The sequence below is a fragment of the Patiria miniata genome, unplaced genomic scaffold (genome assembly GCF_015706575.1).
Source record: "Patiria miniata isolate m_02_andy unplaced genomic scaffold, ASM1570657v1 HiC_scaffold_11, whole genome shotgun sequence".
Classification (NCBI taxonomy): domain Eukaryota; kingdom Metazoa; phylum Echinodermata; class Asteroidea; order Valvatida; family Asterinidae; genus Patiria; species Patiria miniata.
The window spans coordinates 5,818,357-5,842,482 of record NW_024037049.1 but is presented as its reverse complement, the minus strand read 5'-3'; the positions used below and the strand labels follow the sequence as shown (position 1 = coordinate 5,842,482).

At 40.3% G+C, this 24,126-nt stretch overlaps 2 protein-coding genes across 3 annotated transcripts in view; one reads left to right on the top strand and one right to left on the bottom strand.

Annotated features, from left to right (window-relative positions):
- LOC119743050 (elongation factor 1-gamma-like) overlaps positions 1 to 20,067 on the bottom strand; it is a 32,538-nt gene extending 12,471 nt beyond the window's left edge. Inside the window, exons 1-5 of the mRNA XM_038219385.1 lie at positions 19,976 to 20,067; positions 19,678 to 19,836; positions 13,916 to 13,979; positions 13,217 to 13,359; positions 5,308 to 5,451 (exon numbers count right to left, since the gene is read on the bottom strand). Coding sequence (XP_038075313.1) covers positions 5,308 to 5,451; positions 13,217 to 13,359; positions 13,916 to 13,979; positions 19,678 to 19,836; positions 19,976 to 19,987 — 522 coding nt within the window. The 5' untranslated portion in view covers positions 19,988 to 20,067. The remainder of the gene's footprint in view (positions 1 to 5,307; positions 5,452 to 13,216; positions 13,360 to 13,915; positions 13,980 to 19,677; positions 19,837 to 19,975) is intronic.
- Positions 20,060 to 24,126, top strand: part of LOC119743040 (nuclear valosin-containing protein-like) — a 39,885-nt gene continuing 35,818 nt past the window's right edge. For both annotated transcript variants that reach the window (XM_038219375.1, XM_038219367.1), the window contains exon 1: positions 20,060 to 20,236. In XM_038219375.1, the coding sequence (XP_038075303.1) occupies positions 20,159 to 20,236 (78 nt within the window). In that variant the 5' untranslated portion in view covers positions 20,060 to 20,158. The remainder of the gene's footprint in view (positions 20,237 to 24,126) is intronic.

Sequence of the window (24,126 nt, the reverse complement as noted above, 5' to 3'; positions counted from 1 at the left end):
TAATGGACTCACTGGTGGATTCTGATGGACTCACTGGTGGATATTGATGGACTCAAGACACCAAAAAAATTTTGCATGACAAAATTGGTGAATTTTGGCAGATTCAGGATACTGTCTAGTAAAAGTGCTCAAGGGGTTAGGGTTAAGATATATACGTGACTAATTTATAACTGGATATGTAATAAATCAGTATGCCAGTGATTGCGTAAATCTTCCAAAGAATTTATAAGAAAATATTTTTTGATTTTAGATGCTCTGTGGTGCAATCTGAGGCAATTACTGGGCACTTTCCTCTGAATTTCTGCTTCAGAATTTGTTTTAATTTTATGAAGAATTTTCCTTTATTTGTTAACATGTACTCTTGTTCTAATAAAGTTTTTTTCTGTACTCAAAGTTGAGAACCATGCTGTTCTCCCCAGGATTTTTTCAAACCAGTGGGGGAATTTTTGTTGTGATACAACCACCTGCGAAGCCACGGCGTGGGTTCGGGGACCGCTTAAGGGCCCCGAACAATTTTGAACTTTAGAAGCTTTCTGGAGCATTTTAGTGCATTTCAGAGGAGATCTTGTAATATTTTTGTTAAAAAAAATCAAAATTGTAAACTTAAATCACTTCTGCTTCCGATAACATGCCTTTCAAAATAGCGTCGGTAGTACTGTTGGAAAAAACTTATTTCACCATTTCTATATTTGTAATAAAGCAAGAAATTGTTTATTTCATGTATTTTGTGCCTGGATTATTCTCATTTGCGCCACAAAAATTATCAAGACTAGCCATCAAAAGTGATTAAATCTTGCCTCACCTACTTAAAAATATATTTGAGGTGGGTCATTCCACAATTATGTTTAACGTACATCACGGCTGCTAGCGCCGCAAACATTCAGTCTGGCCGGTCACACATCGCACCGTACACACGGCCGGCCCGGCGCAGTATCAGTGTGCATTGCTCATCCCACGCGGCCGAAAATTCTGCAGGACTGCAGAAACACGCTACGATGTTTCTCCACAGATTGGAGTTTTGCAATCTCGTCATTTCAATGGAAAATACATACACAGAAAATGAAGATCACGTTCTGTGAATTAATTTGCAGAAATCCTCTTTCGATCGATGGTTGTTTGGTATTTTTACGATCCAACTTCGGCCGATTATGCACGGAAAACGAACCTGTGAGTACTTGCAGTAGTCACTGGTTCCGATCCTTCACCATGGCATTGATTCTGTTAGCACGCGAAGGGTACCAGTGTACCATGCTGCACTCGTCTGCACACCTGACCAGCGCAACACGTGCATCTCAGGTACCGACACAGGAACTAGACGGCGTTGCGTTTTTCACGTTTTTGCGCATTATTTGTATCTTTCCTCCAGCACGTGACCCTCCATGCAAGTCCACCCAGTACATGTGTGTACATGTTTGTACAGTATGTGACAGACTTGGCAGGGCTAGTGCCAGCAGTATTTACTTGACCACAAACATTGCAAAAGAGTTAAACTGTTGAGATCCTGAATCCATCAAAGTCCCCCAATAGCTCAAAATGGAGGTATCCTGAATCCATCAAAATCCGCCAGTTCCGCTAGGCTTCGAATCCTGAGTCCATCAAAATCCCCCAGTTTGTTCAATATGGAGGTATCCTGAATCCGCAGAAATCCCCCGAAACAGGGGGGGGGGGGTGGATTTTGATGGATTTAGGTACGTTAGGGTTAAATATATATTGCATCATTTGTAATTTGTGCATTTTGTTCGTTTGAAGCAACAAAAGTGTTCAAAATCTAATGAAGGATACTGAACAACTAACCTGATGAAGTTTCAGCTCAGCTTCAGCTGTATATTCCGAGAAAAACAGTATTCTAAGATCTCAATTTCAAATCAAAAGTTGCTTAATCATGTTTTGAATTGTTTTGAATTGCAGCTATACGCGTCGTCGCGCACTGATGCGACGAATTATAGCAACCGCGCGCGCCTGTGCGTCGTGAATACTAATAAAGTTCGGAGAGGATAAATTTTCATTGTGAAGTTAAAATTACGTATGAAAATATGGGAAATATAATTGTATGTATTACACCTAACTTCCGCTTTGATGACCTATTAATAACACCTAACTTACGGTTTAATGACGTCACAGCATTAGAGATTTTTGTGTCTGGTATTCCTGACTTAACACTTTCATAATTATATGTGTGTAATAAAATGCTTCCGCTTTTAAGATATGTTCGGTTTTAATTGCACTTCCGGTAACACCAGAAGTGAAGGTCGAGCGGTTTTGTGTCCGGGAACAAGGAATGTTTGGCATGGCATAATCTACAACCTCACGAAAAAACGAACACGATACTCTTTTTAGTTCAAAAGATATAGCGCAAACTATTTTGTCAAAATTTGGCCTTAAATCAAAGTTGGAACATAATTGATTATTTTGTTTAAGAGTTATAGGTGGAAGTAATTGGCCACATTTTCCTCTAAAATCGCTTGTAATTTGACACCCAATAACATCATCATGATGTCAGAGTAATATGCACCACTTGGGATGAGGGTCGATATATATTGAAAGTTACAAGTTCAAGTTCAAACCGTCTAGGAGAAAACCCGCGGAGAAGTATTGTCCGGAATAAAAAGATGGAAAGAAAGAAGATTGATGAGAACAATTCCAGACAGTGGTTGTGCCCGACCACTCAACTACCAAAAACCAAGCACAATACTTCAGTGACCCTATGCACATATTCTAAACCATTTTGTACATAGGACAAGATATCCTACATGAATGAATGTTTTAATAATCTAATACATGATCCGTCCGAAGCAAGATGTTAGATTTTAATGCATGAGGGAAAAAAGGGGAATTTTCGACAAAAATGTTAGCAAAACTTTATGGTATCCTCTCCTGACCCTACAGTAAACATGATTTATTGTTTCTAGGACACGGGGTCTGTCATAGACAATCAACCATGCAGACACGTAAAATCCTAGATTTGATGTCCCTACATTAAAAAAAAAATGCCATGACCTATAGGGTAAAGGTCACACCACCGAATGTCATTTGTAGGGAGGATACTTCAACAAAATGTTTGAGCAAAACATTCAAATTCCAAAGGTTTGAAATTTGTGCTTGTATTTAGTGGTATCCTTTTCAATTACACATCAGACTGTCATTCTATCATTTCTTCTCTTGACATGCACTACACGTATCGACCTACATGTATCACTGAAGGATTATGAATGAATTCTCAATTTGTTTGTATTCAAGCTAAATTTCTACTTAATAGTATCACAATTAGTGCTGCAGCTGAACCGCCGAATCGAACTAAAAATAGCCGAACTTGGCCTTCCGAACCGAACCCGAACCGAACCAAACCCAAATGTCGGTTCGGAAAGTTCGGCAAGTATTTGTTGACAGCGCTAGGAATGCTAATGCTTGCAATGAAAGGGCAAAATTAAAGTGCACGGATGATTGAATTTACTGTGTTGACAAGTCACTGCATTCATCTTCATTATTTGCAGTGTTCTAGCAAGGCATACAATAGGATATCGGGCCATCACGCTTTGAAAAAATTGTACGCGTCTTGCGATTTTCTCAATGAAAAGCGTGCTCTTTGCATTCATCCAGCGTGGTCAGTATCTCACGCCCTGCTGCGTCATGTTCCAGCGTGACGTAGTACGGTTGGACCAAACCAATTGTGGTGAAGGGTGTGCTTTCCTCGGCGAAATTCACCAGCATTTTCAGTTTTTTTCACCGTATCAGAATTAAAAAAAAAAATTTTCATGGAGTCTGAAACCTTTCTCATGTTCAGAATAAGTGTGTACTTTTCGCAATGTAATTTTTCGTTAAGAATGAATACGAAAAACAATATAATCTCCCAAAAGAGGGTGACACACCCCTTTACAAAATTAATGGATCCGTCCACAATATGAATATTCATGTCAGTTCCGAATCGAAAAGTTATAATTTTTTACGGTAGCTACTTGTCAGCTTGTTGCTCAAAAATAATTATGATTTCATATTAAAGTTTGGCACAGTAAAAGGACCTGTTTGTTCTTAGAACAAAACTATTCAGCAATTATTGCCACGAGACAAGTTTTTAGTGCTCATCAGGGCTTGCTCGGATGGGACGGAACTCGTCGAAAAAACCCGGCAGCACGTGTGGGAAAATTTTATGGCGATCGTGTAGCGTAGGGCCCCTGTTTTGTTTTGATCAAATTAGAGTCAAAAATGTTTTTTATTGCTAAAAAAAATCACCTTTATAATCAAAAGCTGACTTCTCAATTCTCATGACACCCGTGTTGCAACTTTTAACAGTTACTTGAGGTAGAAATCACAATTTTCCTGCGCTGTTTGTACCTTGCGATTCAGCGCGCCGTGCGTGCTTATGGTACATCGCGTGGTGATCACCATCTTTATTTTCGGGTTGCGTGTTGTGTTGCCGCGCTGTCATCGTCATTTTACCCCCAAATTTCCCTTAAAAAGTCGAAACCCTGCCCTCTATCTATGACATACCTGTTTATTGAGAACCAACTAGTTAGGTCTGTCTATTAATTTTTAAGTGGAATTTGTTTCCTTAAGTCAGAAGTCCGGCCCTACGTCGATCGCCAATTTTATCATAGTTGCCGGGCCGGATAGGGCTGCGATAGGTAACACGGTAGCAATTTGAGATGTTCATTTCTCAACGTCATCAAGTCAAATTATAACAGACTTTTGCTTACACAACAAAAATAAGATTCATCCTTCAACTTGTGTTGAATAGCATGTGGAAATTGCGGTGCCTATTTCTGTCAGATGTGCTCGGTACACACGTGTTTGTCCGAACAGGGGAACGGCCTATGTATGCTTTTCATTGTAACCTAATACATTGTATGGACATGTATATTATGTTAGCACTTCCGGAGCCGAACTGAACCCTGAAGTTCGGAGAAAAAAAATTGAACCACAACCGAACCGAACTTTGAGGATCAGTTGCAGCACTAATCACAATCAACTTTTGTTTACCTTTACTCATAGTTTCAGCTAACAACAACGCAGACTACATGTACATGACTTAATAGATTTCTGAATATTGAAAATGTTTGAAACTTTGAAAATTGATCCAGTATTTGATCTACTAGGCCGTCCTTTCGTGATCTAGCCTGGTAGATTATGATTTGGGATGGGCACTTTGCAAAATGGAAATGTCCACATTCAGTGCTTGATCGATGCTAAATATCAGCCATTCCTTGACAAGGATCAAGGCTTCAGGATTCATGACCTTGTAGGTTTTTTTTTTAATTTAAATCCAAGAAAACCAAGTGAACTCATTTTGTGTTTGTGTTATATTTCACTCACATTCTTGTAGAGAAGCAGAAGGCTGCAGGCAACACTAATGTCAGCTAGAGTTACTCTCTCTCCTACCAGGAAGGTCTTTGTCTTGAGGGTGTCATTAAGGAATCCCAGCGCCTTCTTGACATCTTCCTTGGCTCGTTCAGTGTTCTGGAATAAGGAAAAAAAAATGGTTTTCTTAGCGACAGTGTTAAGGAAGTGGAAACATTAAATCGAAGGTGAAAACTCTGGACAAACATGCCAACAAAACACATTAGTGTCTCTTAAAGGGAAAATACAACATTTGCAAACATAAAAAACAAAAGATCCAATTATCACGAAATACCTTACTGAATTGATAGGGACTGACAGTTTAAAGCATCCTTTAAAATCGTGGCTCCTGGTGTGCTGACATTTAAAAAAAACACTGTATTTTTCCAACGCTGGTCAGCCGTGGAGAAAACTGGCTTTTTTCAAAAACTGTTCTTAATCATTCATATTTAGTTATTCTGACTTTTCTTTGCAATTGATCACACCCCTGTGAAGGGGTACAAGCCTGCTAGACTGATTCTCTGACCTTACAATTCCCCAAAGTATATTAATTGCTTCGTTTCATCTTAAGTGGGGTCAGGGAACCAGACTACAAGAACATGATAAGTTTTCTTGCTTTTTCCAGCATCTACAAGCCCAAAACATGAAACAAGTCAGTTTAACAATATTTTATATAACATACTAATCCTCCAAATCCATTAATTTCTGAAAATTGCAGCAAAAGCAAATGTTGTACATTCCCTTTAAACAGACCTCCAGTTTTTATAAATTATTTTTGTTTGTAAGGTTGGAAAATTGAAGAGAATAACAGGAGCCTGCAAATGCAATTGTAACTGTGGTGTAGTGGTGGTGCTTGATATGGGAGGAGAGATAGAACTTGAAATCTGCTCTTTACTATAATAAGGAAATAACGCAGACCCTTGCTTATTTGAAATCCCTTTGTCTTCACTTATTATAAAGCTTTGTATACAATTAGATCAGTTACATCTAAACTCTCTCTTGATATTTCATATCACAGAAAACCTTTGCAATGACAGCTTGATGACAATGCCTGCATACTAATACCAGCTAGTCATTAATTTATCAACACTTCATTAACCCTAAGGCCAAAAAAAAAACAGTTCTGCTTCCGATTACATGCCTTTCAAAAATAGGGTCGGTCGGTCGGAAATGTTTTTTTTTTTGCCAATTTTTTTATGCAGATTGAATGGGGTATTCAATTATATGCGAAGTTTTAGCCTGAACTATTTCCATTGCACTACGAAAGCTATACACGAAATGGCAACAAAAAGTGAATAAAACCTAAATATAATTATTGTCAATATATTTACGTTCGATAATTTCAAAAAATAATGGAAAATTCAGGTCGTTCGCACCATACGCACAACGCTAGTCAAGACGCGGGGAGCTGGCCAAATTTCCGAGGTGTGTGATGCGAGCATGTGTGGCGAGCGGCCCGCCATGGGCCGACAGACCTGTTTTCATGGTCAAACATTTCGGGAAACACGCGGCATGTATCACTCCAAATACGAGTAGTGCAATCTCAAAATGAACTCTTGAACACAGAAAATACATACACAGACAAGCTAGATCAATTCTGTAAATTAACTTGCAAAAATGTTCTTTCTCCATCGGTGTTTTCTTGGCATTTTTCACGATGTCGAATCCGACCAGTTGACAGTGGCCTGCACTGCATGCTAGCGTGCTATCGGTTGCATAGCTATGGACTGGTTACCGCATTTTCATCATGTCTTCTAAATTGGCCCCTGCGCGGCGCGGCCAGAACCAGTCCTCGCCACGTGATATATATAGTCATCGCGTACGGACATCGTTTATATCGCGAAGCGAATTTGTAAAAATAATGGAGGTTTATTTTGAAAAAAAAAGCGAATGTAAGTAAGAAAACAAATAAATACAAGCATTTTTTTGATGCAAAAGGGTTGTTGAGAGGTATTTTGTGAAGACAGAAAAGACAACAAAATTTTATTTTTATTTATTCAATCTTTTTTTTTTTTTTTTTTTAATTGCCGATAAAATTTTAGGGTCGCAGCCTAAAAATAGGGTCGGTCGGGTAACCGGAAGCAGAACTATTCTTTTTTTTGGCCTAACTCCCCAGGCATTTTTGCAACCTCAACCCTGCAAAATCCTCCAGCAACCACTGTCAATATGCTGAGGCAAAGCCAGTGACATCCTGGAGCAGTGCGGAGGATTTCAAGTATAATCTACAGGGTTCGACCTTAGCAGTGGTCCGCTGGCCAAATGCCAGTTGAATTGCCGGCGGACCAACTGAAACACCTTGCCAAGTGGTCCGGCTGGCCAGCCGAAAAAAAAAACTGTATCAAAAAAATTCTTGTTGTATTTATTTGTTTTCTTACTTACATTCGCTATTTTTTTCAAAAGAAACCTCCGTTACTTTTACTACTTCGCAATTCGATGTCACGGTGAATTCTACCTCCATGCTATAATCATGTGCGTAAATCCAGCTCAATGCGGCAATGACTGGTTCCCGCCGCGCCAATTTAGAAGACATGATGAAAATTCGGTAACTAGTCTGTGCATGGCTATGCGATCGATAGCGCTAGCATGGCTATGCATTGCGCAGGCACGTGCTCTGTCAACTGGTCGGATTCAACATCGTAAAAATGCCAAGAAAACACCGATGGAGAAAGAACAGCAGAGATGAAACTTTTCCGATTTTAATCGGAAATCCGACTTTTTGAATTTTCCAACGAAATTTCCAATTTTTTTTTTGCAGTGTATCCCACAAAATTTGATTATGTAAAGATTTTTTTCACAAAATGTCATTTTATTTCAATCATAATTTCAAAGAAAAGTCGATGGAAATGGCACGTTAAAATCATCGCGAACGTAGTTTTAATCTCTTTCACCAGTCGTTATTGGAGTGTTTCAAAGGTAGAAACACAGGGCATAACACTGATCGGAACCTTCTCCGGCTGGACAAAAGGTTAAACATTGACAGGCGACATGGAAAAATCACTGTGTCGCACGTGCGTGCGAATATGCAATGGTACCAGCGTACGTACTAAGGATGTGACGTTTACACGTGTACACGTGTAAACGAAAAAAAAATCAAATCCGTTTAGAAATTTTCCCAAACGTTTAAACGGAACTCAAATTTCAAAAATGGGACCTTGTATTTTGCGCAATCTACCCTCCAGTTTTATTTACAAAGAATCTACGATGTTTATTTTGTTTAACTAATAAAGAATTAGAAACGCATTTTATAGTTGATCACGTTCCAAGAAGTTTTATTAATACATTGTTCCATGATCAGCAACTGTTTTGTGTGAAATTGATACACAGTGTATACAATTGGTTGTGTTTGATTTTTTCAATACGCCGCTGGGCCGAGATCGATGCCGGGCGGGGATGTCGCCTCTCTTAAGGTTATTCTGATTAAAATACCGAATTTTAAAACAATTCCGAGTCTGTCTTTGAGTCTGTCTTTTTTTCTGTATTTTTCTCTGAATTTGCTTGTATTTGCTGAAATCATCACTTGGTGTGTGCAGTAATCAAACCAATGGCTAGCACTTTCATAATGATTTTAAAACCGGCGAGGAAAAAAAGTTTACCCTGCTCCCCCGTAAGCTACTCAAGTGAAGGCGTTATTTAAAACGATGTATTTTGATGCATTGGGATTATCCCCCCCCCCCCCCAAGTGCTGTAAGGTCCGCCGCTCCCTTAAAAAAATGTACTGCCGCTTCCGTAACAAGGAAATCGATGACGATGATCCAGAATGTGTTTGGTGTTGGCGGGGGTAAAATAAAAACTATTTTTTTGATCTTAGGGCGGGAGCTGAGGGGCGGTGGCATATTACGGGATCTATTATAGGAAGGAAATTGCGTTTTTTTAAAGAGCGATATCAACGTAGATTATTTGCTCGTTTTACGCAAAAGTGCACCCCTCCCCCATGAAAATATATTGTGATACGTGAAAAAAAATCTACCTCTGTAGGAACATTATTAAATGTTGCTATCATTGGCAGAAAAACCTTCCTGTATATAAAAAATTACATCGAAAAATAAAATTGTTGGATATTTATTATTTTTTTTTAACATTTAAATTTGGTTGCCTGACGACCAAAGGATGCATGTAGAACGTAAAATACAGACCCATTGGTAAGGGCACTTTTTTAAAATTCTTGTCAGTTAACATTTTCCCCAACGGCAAGTAATGGTAACGCAGTCGTCAAAAAAAGGCCCCTGTCAAATTGGTTTAGAATAAAATCTGGACAAACAATACTGGCCTTACTGTTCTTCAATCCAGTTTTAAAAAAGACGTGCATTCAATTAATTATTTGGAATATCAACCCCCCGAATAAAAACCAACAACAAACAAAGAAAATACATTTATTTATCATTTATTCATGTACATGTACACGATACAGGCCTTTACAGGGGTGAAATTCCATGTTTATTTCAGTTTCCCTCACTTTTCATATAAACTTTTCCCCGGGCCTTTGAAAAATAAATGCCCAAATAAAATCCAGCTCCGAAAAAGCCCTTCCAGAGAATGATTGACAGCGGCATTGTTCAAATTGATACAATGCCGCTCTCGTTGTTACAAAGTATATGCAGTTGGGTTCAGCTGTAGGCCATCGAACTTTAAATCCTTTGATGACTTGCCGCCAGTAATTGGAAGATTCTTAGATGATAAACAGCGATGATAGTATCTCAGCCAATGAAATGAGCCGGTTCCCGGCAAATAAATACGCCATTGGTTGTTTTCATCACGGGTCCGTCTGCTTTCATGAATATGACGTTCCTTCCACCAAGCGCAACTTCAGGTTGCCTAGAAATAATGTTGCTAGGAGGCTCCCCTGTGATGCCTGGGCTGGGACTGACGGTTGCGTAGCAAGAAATCATATGTGAATATTTTTCTGGCAGCCTGCAGATAACTAGCAGCTCAAGAATGCTGCCGCTTTTGGGAAATTTGTGCAGGCAAAGTTTTTCATATTTTGGAATTTGGATGCAGTTTGCATTCCGTTAAATAAAAGGTGTGGGTTTTTTTTTAAAGAAAATTGGGGCTTAAAAAATATAAATAAACGATCTTCCTCAGGCCTTGACATTTCTTGAGTGTATGTTCATTTGATTCGGCAACACTTGCAGAATGCAGACGATTCTTTTCTTCTTAATTTATTTAGCCTGCAGACTTCAAAAGAACATGGGAAAAAAAGGTGGTTAAAGTGTATACAAGTGTATATAAATGTGACCGCAGTTATGGCACATTATACTGGGACGCAGGCGGCAGTCTTTTTGAAGTCTTGACTAAACGTTTAAACGCTACGGGAAAATTTTGCTAAACGTTTATCAAATTAAACGTAGATTCACATCCTTAGTACGTACCGCGCGCACTACACAGCACCGCACCGTCCGCTAGCACATGGCCGGTCGGGAACGGGTAGCCTTGTGAACGATCCATTGGATAAAATCATTATGTTGTGCGATTTTCGTAGGTTACAGATTTATTGTACAAAATGCAATGCTTTAAAAATCATGATGATTATCTCGAGGATAGCGAAGAGAGCATTAGCGAAACATTTCACTGGCATTTGTTGGAAGAGAAAGACGATAATGCCTGATTTTTCCCCACTTACGAATGCAAGTGGAGTAGTGGAGTTGTGTGGTTGAATCATGGACATGATTCACCATGTTAAAACGGTGCCCTTGTCTTTCGGACTTTTCCCTCGACTTTCTCAAGTAAGAAGTGAACTTCTTTATTGATGACTCCAGTACTCTATCAGTAATTCAGGCATTTTATGCGATGAAAACACTTACCATTTTTTTTCCATCGTAACATTTTGTTTGAATCGAAAATAAAGCAGGAGTTGGTGTCCGCAAATTGGGCATGAAGTGTATTGTACATGCATGTACATGTGTGTAACTGCAGGGCGGCCCAGATTTCGGACACGAAATTTGTTCGGCCTATTTTCCGATTTTTTTGCCATATGCCAGTTTCATCTCTGAGAACATTTTTGCAAGTTAATTCACAGAATTGATCTAGCTTGTCTGTGTATGTATTTTCCGTGTTCAAGAGTTCATTGTGAGATCGCACTTCTCGTATTTGACGTGATACAATCATGGAGGAATAAGAATGCAGCGTGTTTCCCGAAATTTAAAAACAAGGTCTGTTGGCCGCGCCACACAAGCACAGTGCATCACACACTTCAGAGTTTTGGCCAGCTTCCCGTCTTGACTAGCGTTGTGCATATGGTGCGAAAGACCTGAATTTTCCATTATTTTTTACGAATTATCGAATGTAACAATATTTACAATAATTAAGGTAGGTTTTATTCACTTTTTGTGGCCATCATTTTGTGTATAGCTTTTGTAGTGCAATGAAAACAAAACGGGCTAAAACTTCGCATACTGAGGCCAATACCCCCATTCAATCTGCATAAAAAAAAAATTGGCAAAAAACACAAAAAAATTCGACAGACCGACCCTATTTTTAAAAGGCATGTAATCTGAAGGCTGAAGCAGAACTAATTTTTTTTTTGAGGCCTCAGATCATGGAGGAAGAAAATAGACCTCTATTGCTCAGGTGACATGATGACATGGGTGTTGACTATAGTCTAGTTATGACGGACCAGTCAAAAAGCTGGCGGACCAGTCAAAAACCTGGCGGACCAGTCAAAATTCTAGCCAACTGGTTCGGCTGGCCAGTCAAAAAAAAAGTTAAGGGCAACCCCTGAATCTAGGACTAAACTGATGCAAGGCTGAGCATAAACAACACAAGGTCCGGCCAAAGACCTTGACACAGTGCATCCTCCAGCCACACAATTTACCACATAGCCTCAATCCTGCAAAATCCTCCATTTTGCAAAGATGATTTTGGAGGATTTGGGAAGGTTAGGGTTCATACATCAACAAGCACCCTAGGACTGACACTGACACATTGCAAATTGCCAAGATACAGCTAGATAACGCTGTCCATAGGGAATTCAGTGATGGTGTTATTGGGGTGGCCTGTTTCAATCCATTTTAACATTCGTAATGTGAAGACCACAAATGATACATCAGAAATAACAAACACCAACCACTAGTGAAGGGTGTTACATCCGTTGGCTAGAGTCGCTGATTGAAGTAATATATCCACCAAATAGAGTCACTTTTTGCAAAAGTAATACTGTTTCTAGGACACGGGGTCTGTAATAGACAATCAACCATGCAGACACGTAAAATCCTAGACTTGATGTCCCTACATTTTAAAAAAATGCCATGACCTATAGGGTAAAGGTCACACCACCGAATGTCATTTGTAGGTTAGTTCAAAGGTACAATTATCAGGACACACTGATACAGTTAAGCTAAGAGGAACTGTAGTATTTAAGCCAAACCATCACACATGCTGCAAAACCTGGTTTGGGAGTATTTTGAGGGAATTCCTACTGCAGGGCTTAGACGCTATTTATTTGACACGGAGCTTGATTGTGCCTATTTTCTAAAGTCTGTGTCATTTGTTTCCTGCACGGAGCTGGATTTCTGATGATAGAGAAAGATTCTGAGCACAATACCTAGCCTGTTAGGCGTAAAGAACTGCAGGAGAATTCCACACATTCTAAATGATACAAGCTAACATTTTTTTTGAGGGGGTGGGGGCAGGCAATCAAACTGAGTTTATGCTGACCATATCAATTTAATTCAAAATGATTTGTCCAATTCTGGCCAAAGAAAAGAGAAGGGAACGAGTCAGCAGTAGGCAATTCTAATGAATTATCCAAACTACTGGTACTATGGTTACAGCTGATTTATTTGTTTGCACTCTCCAGGCTTAGACCTTTGTTTTTGTGTGTGCTTCTGTTGGATTCAGAAAGGTAGCTAATCTGAAGTATTTGGGTCAAGTGGACATGATCTGTACTTACTGCTTTATTGTACTGCATGATCCCTAGTGTAGGAAACACCCAATTGCATGCTGCAGGAAGAATCTCACTGTCTGCAAAGTTAACAAACATCTGAACCTGGGACTGGCTTAAGACATCCTCTCCCCGTAGCTGACTGTTAGCCACTGCAAATAGACAAAAAAACAACAAATTTGGTGAGATTCAAAACTGGTTCTGAGCCAATATACATTTATGTGCTTGTCCTGTGAACAGTTAAAAGTACATGTACATTTGCATGTCAGTTGGCTCTGATGGCTGGCAAACATTTAGCATGCCATGTTTTGCAAAGAAAATTGGTCATAAAACTTGTCACAAGTATATACGCATGGCATAATATGGTGACTGTTTTATGCATTTAATCTGTGTATGGTTCAAAGTCGTCTAATATCCAGCAAAGAGTCGTCATATTATCTCTTGAATATTTAATACATAAAACAAAATGGCAGATATATAACCTTCTTTGAAAGAAAAACAAGCTAGCAATGGACGGTGATTTGATTTAAACTTTAATTAATGTATATTTACATAAATTGGAATGGCCAAACAAAATCAACTAGACTAGAGCCACCTAAAGGAGCATCAATTGTAAATTTCTTCTCTATAAAAATAGGAACATATTCCTGCAAGCAATCTCTTATCACACAAATGGCTGCAATATGGGAAAAAAGGTAATAAACGTACCATAGTTGGCAATAGCGTTGGATTCTGAAAGGCACACACCATCATTTCCCTCAAAAGCTGGAACCTGCATTTCAAAAGAAATTAAGACATTAATTAAGTTTGTAATTTGAACAAACATGAGGTTTTTCTGTCTAATTAACAGTTTCTCTTCATATGAGGGACTGGGTCAATATGTCTTGAGGGTCAGTCAGCAACAACAGTGTTCAAGTTGAATTGTTACTTCACATTTTCCATAAGATTTCTTATTTGAAATTGTCAGCACAGGGTGCCCTCATGAGTGGATACGTCACCAAAGTTCTTGCCCTTAATGAGTGATACTTTCATCTCGCTTCACCTGTCACTGCTCTCTTCATGTACCATATTCAAGATACAGTGTGTAATGATTTAAGGCTTCTCACAGTAATGCCATCTTTTTCATTTATAATTTTACTTATTTTCTCCAAAACTGTTTAGCTGTATTGTCCAAGAAAAGCAAAGCATGTTGAATTGAGGCAGGCCTGAGGATGAAACCAAACCTAAACCCTGTTATGAACAGGGATATTTAGAACTTATCGGAATTTATCTTCCTTTGAAATTCAGAGCAACTGTGGGAAGGTGCTACTGCTAGACAGAGGTTTAGCAGTAGCAGGGCCCCCTGAATCTGTTGCGTGCAAAACGTTTTGCAGGCAATGGATTCAGGAGACCATGCGTGACCTTGCAGAAATTTTAATAAACCAAAAGTTCTACACATTCGTATCGGGCTCCATTTTTCCCTCAAGATTTCTTGGGCGTGACAGATCCTGTGCCACCAGAAGTTCTTGGGTAACCTCTTATGTAAGTATGGCACATGCAGGTGCTCGTTAAGTTTCAGGACTGTAAATGGAATGTCTTTCATCCGGGATTTCGAAAGTCCAGACATGGCAACAACACATGGCTATGTATATGGCCATGTTTACAGAATTTTCTATAATCATGCTAATGCCCTGCAGGCGTAGACCCTGTAACTGGGGCACTAAACACTTTTTTTCCAAGTTTGTATTTAGTGGGTTGTACTAGCGTATATCGCCCCAGCAACTTTAAACCAAAATAACTTATGACTGGTATTTAACTTGATTAAATGTGGCCAGTTTTGATCGTCACTGTGCACACTTTCTGTTGCAACCTGACGCCACTTTTTCCTTCATATATCATCTCAATGAAGGTCAGTCATTGCAAAAATGATAAGACATGAATCTGGGACTGAGAAACATTTCCAATTTTGTTAAAAAATACTTAGAACAATGTTCTTGACTCTCCATAGACTTTGTACACAACCGCTGAAGTGGCGTCAGGTTGCAACATTTTATCCTATCCGGCAAAAGCCATACCGCATGCACGTACATCATACCGTACGTACATCATACCATACGGCGCGGTATGCGGTAGCGGTCCACGCTGGCGCGGTGCGCGACAGTGGAACAAAACTGGGCAAATTACTGACTCTATTTCAAGTCTACCTGTCCTGCCGCGCCGTAACTATTGCATGTAGCTGCAATTATGGAAGTCAAATTCTGTCGCGTTGCACTGAGCCAAAACTATTGCTTTCAGGTCCAGTTTGGGGCAATTTTTGAAGATAGTGGATATATTGCAGGCGGCAATCCCTATCAACAGAAGGCGCTGTACTCTCTAAGATAGGGCTGAATTGTAAGATATATTAAATTACCACCAACGGTTGTGTAGCACCTGTGGCCTAGTGGATAAGCAACGGATCTCATGAGCGGGAAGATCCGGGTTTGATCCTCGCTGGCGAAATATTTAAGGTTTTTCCCCCATCCCAAAAAATAAGAATATTCTTCTTTTATTATTTAAACATGTCTCAAACATTTTATTGCAGAGTATTACATTTTCTTTTTCAGATTTGTGGCTCTGGAGGATTTTTTTTTAAGGGAAATAAAGGCCGAAATTGTAAAATGGTCTGATATCTATCTTGTGAATACGAAGTTACAACGATAATATTGGCATGGAGCCAGACTAAAATTTGTCACCGGAAAATGTCTAAGTAAAAAAAAAACCAGTAACTGGGCATGTTCAGTGCATATCCGGCAAGCTAACGTTTACTAAAGGTTTGCCGTCTCCGGCTTAAAATCCACTGCCATATTTGAATCTTATTTTGACTGTTTTTACTTACTAACATATCGCTCTTTCCATTTTTGTGATTTGATTGAAAAGGCAAAAGCCCCTAATATATATGTGAAAAATCAGTCTGAAGTTGAGTCCTATTTTGAGATGGACTATTTCTGCTTAAATTCAGGCGATGTTTTCCCCAGTATTTTGCATGCATTATTGTTGACGTATGTAAATTATGATGACGATGAATAATTTAACATGTGGAAATCGCCCGTAATACCTTCTGATCAGCATAAACCCGACGAGCGATCATCGGGTTTAGAAAAAATGTCGTTCACTGTTGCTACCCCTAGAACTATGGGTATTACACGTAATACCCATACATGTAGGTAGGCATATCAATGCGAACGTGCTGTATACTCCACGAATAATATAGAAGTGAGTTTTGGAGCGGCCACTATATATTTGTACTCCAAGACTATGCCCAGTACTTCTTGACATACTCTTGTTCTGTCTGCTAAAAGTGTAAGGGTTGAATTAATCCTGATGGTGCCAAAAAAATGATGAAAACAGTCCCTTTTCATACCGAAGCTACAGCTTGAGTTTTAACGTGCATGCTCGCAAAACGTTGTTGGCGTGACGTCACAGTCTTTTGGTCTGGGAACCGACCACAGACACCGTCTTTATAGTGCATATCGCGGGCGGCGTCAAACGGGCCACTCACGAGGCCACGTGATAAACACTGCGGATAATTTGGTATCACACTGACGCTCTGGGCACTCCTCATGTCCAAATCGTAAGTACGGAAAGGGACTGCTTTTATCATTTTTTTTGGCACCATCCGGATCGATTCAACCCTTACACTTTTAGCGGACAGAACGTGAGTATGTCAAGAAGTACTGGGCACAGCGGCCACTCCAAAACTCACTTGCATATTATTTGTGGAGTATACAGCATGTTCGCGTTGATATGCCTACCTATGGGTATTACGTGTAATACCCATAGTTCTAGGGGTACACTGTAAGTCTGTTGAGTGACAGCTGCGTAGATCGATGTCTGCCGGTTCATGTGCAGTCCTAGTCCGAGTAACTTGGACCCAACTTATCGCCTTTTTAACATTCGGACATGGTCTGGCGATTAGTAGGGTCCAAGCTAATCCTGATATGCCGAGCAACACAATTCTGTCATTGACCAAAAACAGTCAGGAACTAAGGCGGATTTTATGGACGGAAACCAGTTCAAGCTAGTTCCCGACTCCCTTTTATCGTTCGAAATGCATTTGTGTTTACAAACGTGATCCAGTCTACTCATTATCATAATCGCGAGGGGAGCTCTCGGAATTGAACGGGAAATTTCACTTTTCATCCGGATCGTAATAAAAACGACTATTGTGTCTGTCATGAAATGAGTACAAAAGGTACTTTTGAGAGCTGCTTTTCAGGTCCTGTTTCGACCCGAACGTGCAATTTGTGTAACAGTCGTCGTTGGGGGCAGCAAACAAAACATAGTAAATCGTGACGTAATAAACAGGACTCGTTTATACTATACGCTGCATCGGGAGTCCTGTTTATTACGTCACGATTTACTGTGTTTTGTTTGCTGCCCCCCCAACGACGACATTTACACAAACTGCACGTTCGGGTCGAAACAGGACCTGAAAAAGCAGCTCTCAAAAGTACCTTTTGTACTCATTACATGACAGACACAATAGTCGTTTTTATTTCATCACACCTTAGGCTACATATACCCGAAAAATGACGGAAATGTCTTCGAGCATTCCACAACCTCTTTAATTATCGATGTCTACTTGTACCTCAGGTGGCGTATCTAGTAATTTGAAGGCCGTTTTGAGGGTGAAATCTGATGTTTTGTTGGGCAATGTTGGGTTTTTGGGTCAATGACAGAATTGTGTTGCTCGGCATATAAGGATTAGCTTAGACCCTACTAATCACCAGACCATGTCCGAATGTTAAATTCGGACCAGATTTTACCTCGAATTTCGTTTAAATGCCAGATTTGGCGTAAAAGCAGATTTCAACATGTTCAAGAAAGCTTGATATGTGAGTACTTATCACACAGTAGGCCCTAAAGCAATGTTCAGTTTGTCACGGAAGGACGATTTCGCTTGGTTCGAAATGGTACAAGAGCGTGGCGTAGTTTAGTCCCATAAATGTGACTGAAATACTGGACTACCTCCGTATATCAGTCACAGAGCCACGTACGGCCTGTGAGCGGAGCGTCACGTTGCTAGGGGAGCCGAAAATTAATTAAAGATCGAAATTATTTTGTAAGCAGAAAATCAACCCAGCTATAGTACGACTGCTAAATAGCACAAAATCGTTAAATTCGGTACCTTCAGAGGTCTAGTTATCCAAAAATCATGGTAATTCGTCAAAGAATGCAGACGGTTTTGAGCAAGCATGGCGTCGCTGATATGTTAACCGGCCACCCTTATAATAGCCAAGAGGCCAAAGGGGTCAGGGAACCAAACAAGAGCTTTAATCATCTACTGATGTCAACTTTGGCAAAGCGCACCGCGGCTGTTGCCTGTCATTCCAAAATCATTGGCGCTCTGTGAAGTGCCCGGATGCAATACGCAACCGCGGATGAAGAGCGCACACAAGAGGGCGCGCTTCACTGCAGAGGGCTTCAAAGATTTTGGAATGACAGGTATCAGCCGCGGTGCGCTTTGCCAAAGTTGACGCACGCTAAGTAGATGATTAAAGCTCTTGTTTGGTTCCCTGACCCCTTCGGCCTCTCGACTATTATTAGGGTGTCCGGGAAACATTATCAACAACGCCATGCTTGCTCAAAACCGTCTGCATTCTTTGACGAATTATCATGATTTTTGGATAACTAGACCTCTGAAGGTACCGAATTCAATGATTTTGTGCTATTTAGCAGTCATATTATAGCTGGGTTGATAAAAGTGCTGACAAAATAATTTCGATCTTAAATTAATTTTCGGCTCCCCTAGCAACGGGACGCTCCGCTCACAGGCCGTACGTGGCTCTGTGACTGATATACGGAGGTAGTCCAGTATTTCAGTCAAATTATGGGACTAGGCGTAGTGTACAAGCCACGTTCACGGGTCTATGTGGGGTCTAGCCCCATAAATGTGGCCAATTTACTGGACTACATTGTACCTCCGTAAACATAGGCCACACATCCACATGTACAAAAACGTGTCGCACTTTGCCAAATGTTGATTTTCACATTTAGCCTTTAGGGTTAGTTTGTAGGTTTTTTTGGCTTTAGAAGCATACTCACCCTCTTTATAGGCTAATCAGAAAGTGCTGCCTTTTTCAGATGTCTATTTTTCGTGAAATTTCCAGATTCATAATTAATTGCACACGTTTGCGTATCAAAATTTCAACATGAAATTTCACAAAAATTAGACATCTGAAAAGGCAGCACTTTCTGATTAGCCTATAAAGAGGGCGAGTATGCTTCTAAAGCCAAAAAAACCTACAAACTAAGCCTAAATGTGAAAATCAAAATTTGACAAAGTGCGACACGTTTTTGTACATGTGGAAGTGTGGCCTACATGGCCTATGTTTACGGAGCCGGAGGTAGTCCAGTAAAATTAAATAGGCCACATTTATGGGGCTATGTGGGGTCATGATTTGGGGATAAAGTTTATATTTCCCATCTGATCATTTTTCTCGGAATTTCACCTTTCCCAACGGGAATTTGCTGAGGAACTCTGGAGACTTGTTAGTCTCCCCAAACTTGAAGCCCGGTGGATCTTGAACAAGGGAGATCTTGGCACCACTGTATTGGGCAGCGATCAAGATCTTAAATGCCCGAAAGTTGTCGGGGTAGGTGTAGAGTTTCTGAAAGAAAACCAAGAAAAAAATAACTTCTTTGAAAAGATTGATTGTTGCAGATTTAGAAATGTCTCAAAAGATCGCAATGAAGTAAAGGATGGATGAGATATATAATGATTATTTTTTGGTACATGTGGAGCCTCACCCCAGCGGCCATGTTGCCTGATGAAGAGGTCGAAGATCAGCTGCAACGTTTCACCGGTCAACAGAGGGCGTTTGGCTCTGACATGTCGTCCATATGTCGTCAGACCGTGTGCGCACGTGTTTTTTTATTTTATTTTAACCAGCATTACAATGGAACTGGAAGAACTGTCATTGACTTACGGCGATGGCGACTGAAAATGCCGGAAAACGACAAATGCCTTTTTACAGTGGAGACAGACAGTTGGCTCGACGTGTACAAGAGGTTTGTTGTGGGGGTTATCCATTCGTGTTTTTTATACAGCCTTCCCGGTTATCATGGCTGTAGTGTAGTGTAGTGCAGTACAGTCGTTTTCCTATCATGCCTATAGTCCCATAAACATTGATAAAATAAAATGTGGCCAATTTAAAAGCCACACTTCCACCATGTACAAAATCATGTAGAAGTAGAACTTTGTCGAATTTTGATTTTCACATTTAGGTTTAGTTTGTAGTTTATTTTTGCTTTTTAGAAGCATAATCACCCTCTTTATAACTTAAGTTTATAGGCTAGTCAGAAAGTGCTGCCTTTTTCAGATGTCTGTTGTGAAATTTCCAGATTTGTTTGTAGTCCGAGTAACTTGGATACGGTGGCTGATTTCCGCCAAGAATACATTTTTTTTTATTACGGCGTTATAACGCGATAAATAATTTTATCGCGTTATAACGCCGTATTATCGCGTTATAACGCGCTATTATCGCGTTATAACGCGCTAATTTATCGCGTTATAACGCGCTAATTTATCGCGTTATAACGCACTAATTTATCGCGTTATAACGCCCTAATTTATCGCGTTATAACGCCCTAATTTATCGCGTTATAACGCCCTAATTTAACGCGTTATAACGCGCTATTATCGTCCTTACATTGTACTGTTTAAGTGATTTTGAACGGGAACCTCGTATTTTTCGCCATGCACCGTTCTTCTGAATTCTCACAACAACGCGATCATGTTATTACAGCCTTTATTGCCACCGCATCGCCACGGCATCGTCACTCCTTGTCATTCTCATCCTCATAGAATGGTTAGTATTGTAACCTAACCGTGAACATAATTTTTCCAATTTAAACTAGCGCACTTTGTACTTGAAGATGGATGACATGGATGAACTGATCAAGAAATATTTTAAACTTGGATATTCTCAAGTGGAAATTGCGGCAACTTTAACGTCCCGTTATAACATCAATCTGAGTGTTCGTCAGCTGCAAAGAGAACTTCAGCGCCTGGAGTTATATCGTCATAAAAATCAAACTGACATGGCCCAAATAAGAAGATTTATCGAAAGGCAACTGCAGGCATCGGGCGAATTACATGGCTATCATTGGATGCATCACAAGTTATTACAAGCAGGCATGGTTGCCAGCAGAGAAACTGTGAGAAGGACGTTGTTGGAGCTTGACCCAGATGGGGTAAATCTTCGAAAGAGACGGCGATTAGTACGTCGTCGATATTCTGGCCGCGGACCTAATTTTGTGTGGCATTTGGACGCGATGGACAAACTGAAACCGTTCGGTATTGGGATCAGTGGCTGTATCGATGGTTTCTCCAGGAAAATAATTTGGCTAGAGGAAAACAGCACAACCAACGACCCTGAGTACATCGGGGGCTTCTTCTTGAAGGCGGTGGATAGACTTGGAGGATGTCCCACCCTCGTCCGGAGTGATAGGGGAACGGAAAACGGACATGTGGGAGCATTCCAGAGGTTTCTAAGACATCACGACGATGCACTTGGTGGCGATAAGAGCTACCTAACTGGTCGAAGTACAGCGAATCAGCGAATAGAGTCCTGGTGGGGGCAGCTTAGAAAGCAATGCACGGAGTTTTGGAGGACTCTTTTTCGGTGGCTGCTAGAAGAAGGCTTCTTCACAGGAGATGTGATGGACAAAGAACTTATCCAATTTGTCTTCATGAAACACATCCAGGTGAGAAAATGTCATCGACCACATTTTCAGCATGTAAAATTAAAAGTCCACTGATGAATGTATAATTCCACCCCTCTGTGGGTGTGCCAGACAGTTCCTTGCGTTGAACCTGGTATTTTATTTCTAATGTATTCCTGAAGGTGATATCCATGAACCTGGATCCGCCTTTGTATATACCAAAAGAGTGTACATTGTGATGGGTGTTATGTTCTTGTACATTTAGAATGGAGTTCAATCGTCGATTATGGTTTAATTAATCAAGAATGTCTTACGCCTTAGTCTGCACATCTTTTGCAGGGTGATCTCGACGCAGTTGCAGAGGTGTGGGATGGACACTTGATCAGGAAATCGAAGCAAGAGCATGTGACCCATGGACGACCGCTGCTCATGTTCCAGCTACCTGAGGTCTATGGAACCAGGGATCATCTCAAACCCGTGGAACAAGAGAGGATTGACTTGTGCAGAGAAGAATGCAAATTCAAGGATCGATTTCCATGTGATCGGGAGTTATTTGAATACTGTTGTCAATCACTCATTACCAACGGATGGGAAGATCCTAGAAATCCTGAAGCTGCGATGAACTTGTACATTAACCTCAGGGAACATGTTAGAAGAGAAATCGGTGTTTAAAGTGCTTGTGGGATGAAGTTGAAAGGGCTTGTGAGACAAAACAGTACGGTACCTACCCGAAGTAGCCTCAATTGCAGTGTATGCTAAAATTAAACGACACGCGAATGCTACTATAAAGGCGAACCATGTATGTACTTGTACATGTTGCCTCACACAACCAACTTGAGCCCATTGATTATTATATATACATGTACAATGTAATAGCAAAATAAAGAAACACAAGATCCTGCACTGAACTTTATCTTGTGTATAGGCCCTACAAAGGAAAGACAGTGGGTTGGCGTAGAGGTAACCCCTGGTCATGTAGAAATGACACTGCGAGGTTTTAGTCCAAAATAGGACTTAGGCCTACATCAACAGTATATTTTCGGCTGAGAGCTATCGAGGTTTAAATACATTTGTAACAGATTTGAGATAAAAAGGAAGCTTTGAATCTCTTGGAAATAAGTTTACAGGTTTACAAATTATTTACAAAGTGTTTTAAGAATAAATTATATGCTTGTGTTTAACAGATCCAGTCTTTTGTTATTGTTTATGTATGATTTATCAACGATTTTATGATTGAGGACCTCTTGTCTCTTTCTGAAATTGGAATGTCACTATATGGACCAGGCTAGCTCTGAGCTGGCGCATTTGCATAATGGATCGAGAAACCCTGTTTCTGTGGACAGTTTCTGTTCACTTCAGTACTACCCCTCGGCTGTTTGTCGATTTTGTTATTGTAAACGTTTTATCAACCACTTTTTATATTTTACCTCCCTACGTCGTTAACAGCTTTCAAGTCCCTTTGTTGTGCCGGATTAAACTAACACTGAGCACAAAATTCTTATTTGATGGAAATAGCAAAATACAGTGAAGACAATGCCCGGTGAGCTGGAATGTCTATAACGCCGTTTTAATCTTATCTTCAACATGTATCTGACTTTGTTAAGAAAGTTACCAAATGGTCAGATATATGTGTCACGCCCCAACTATCGCATCGGTCCCAACTATAGTTGGGACTGTCCCAACTATAGTGCGGCAGTTGGGTCGGCCCAACTATAGTTAGGACTGGAGTTGCGCCGGATGCTTCATGCTTGACAGATCTTGTTGGATTAAATGTTCCGCGGCGCTGGCACCGTGTATTCGTCGTGCATGCATGCCGCAAGGCTGGCCGGTCACGTGGTACTGCCTAGTTGGATGAGTTGTCCAGCTGCTGGGTTGATTGTCCAGCAACATTTTGCAAAATTCAAAGATTGCCATGGCCGGTCAACTATAGATGGGCCCCACCCATAGCTAATGTCAAAGGTCCCAAGTAAAGTCGGACAGTATGTAACAGAGCTGTACATGGGCGTCGCCAGGACTTTTTCTAGAGGGGGGCAAAAAAAGATTTTGCCAAAAAATGCTTGTATTTCTCAACACATTCTCGATTTATCAGTTTTAGAGGGGGGCAGGGACATTCCCCCCCCCCCCCCAACTCATTAAATTTACACCACTTTGTCTTCGCGCCTCTTTTTCTTTTCTTTTCTTTTCTTTTTTTTCTTCCTTTTTTTTTTTTTTTGGGCTTTTCCAGGGGGGGGGCA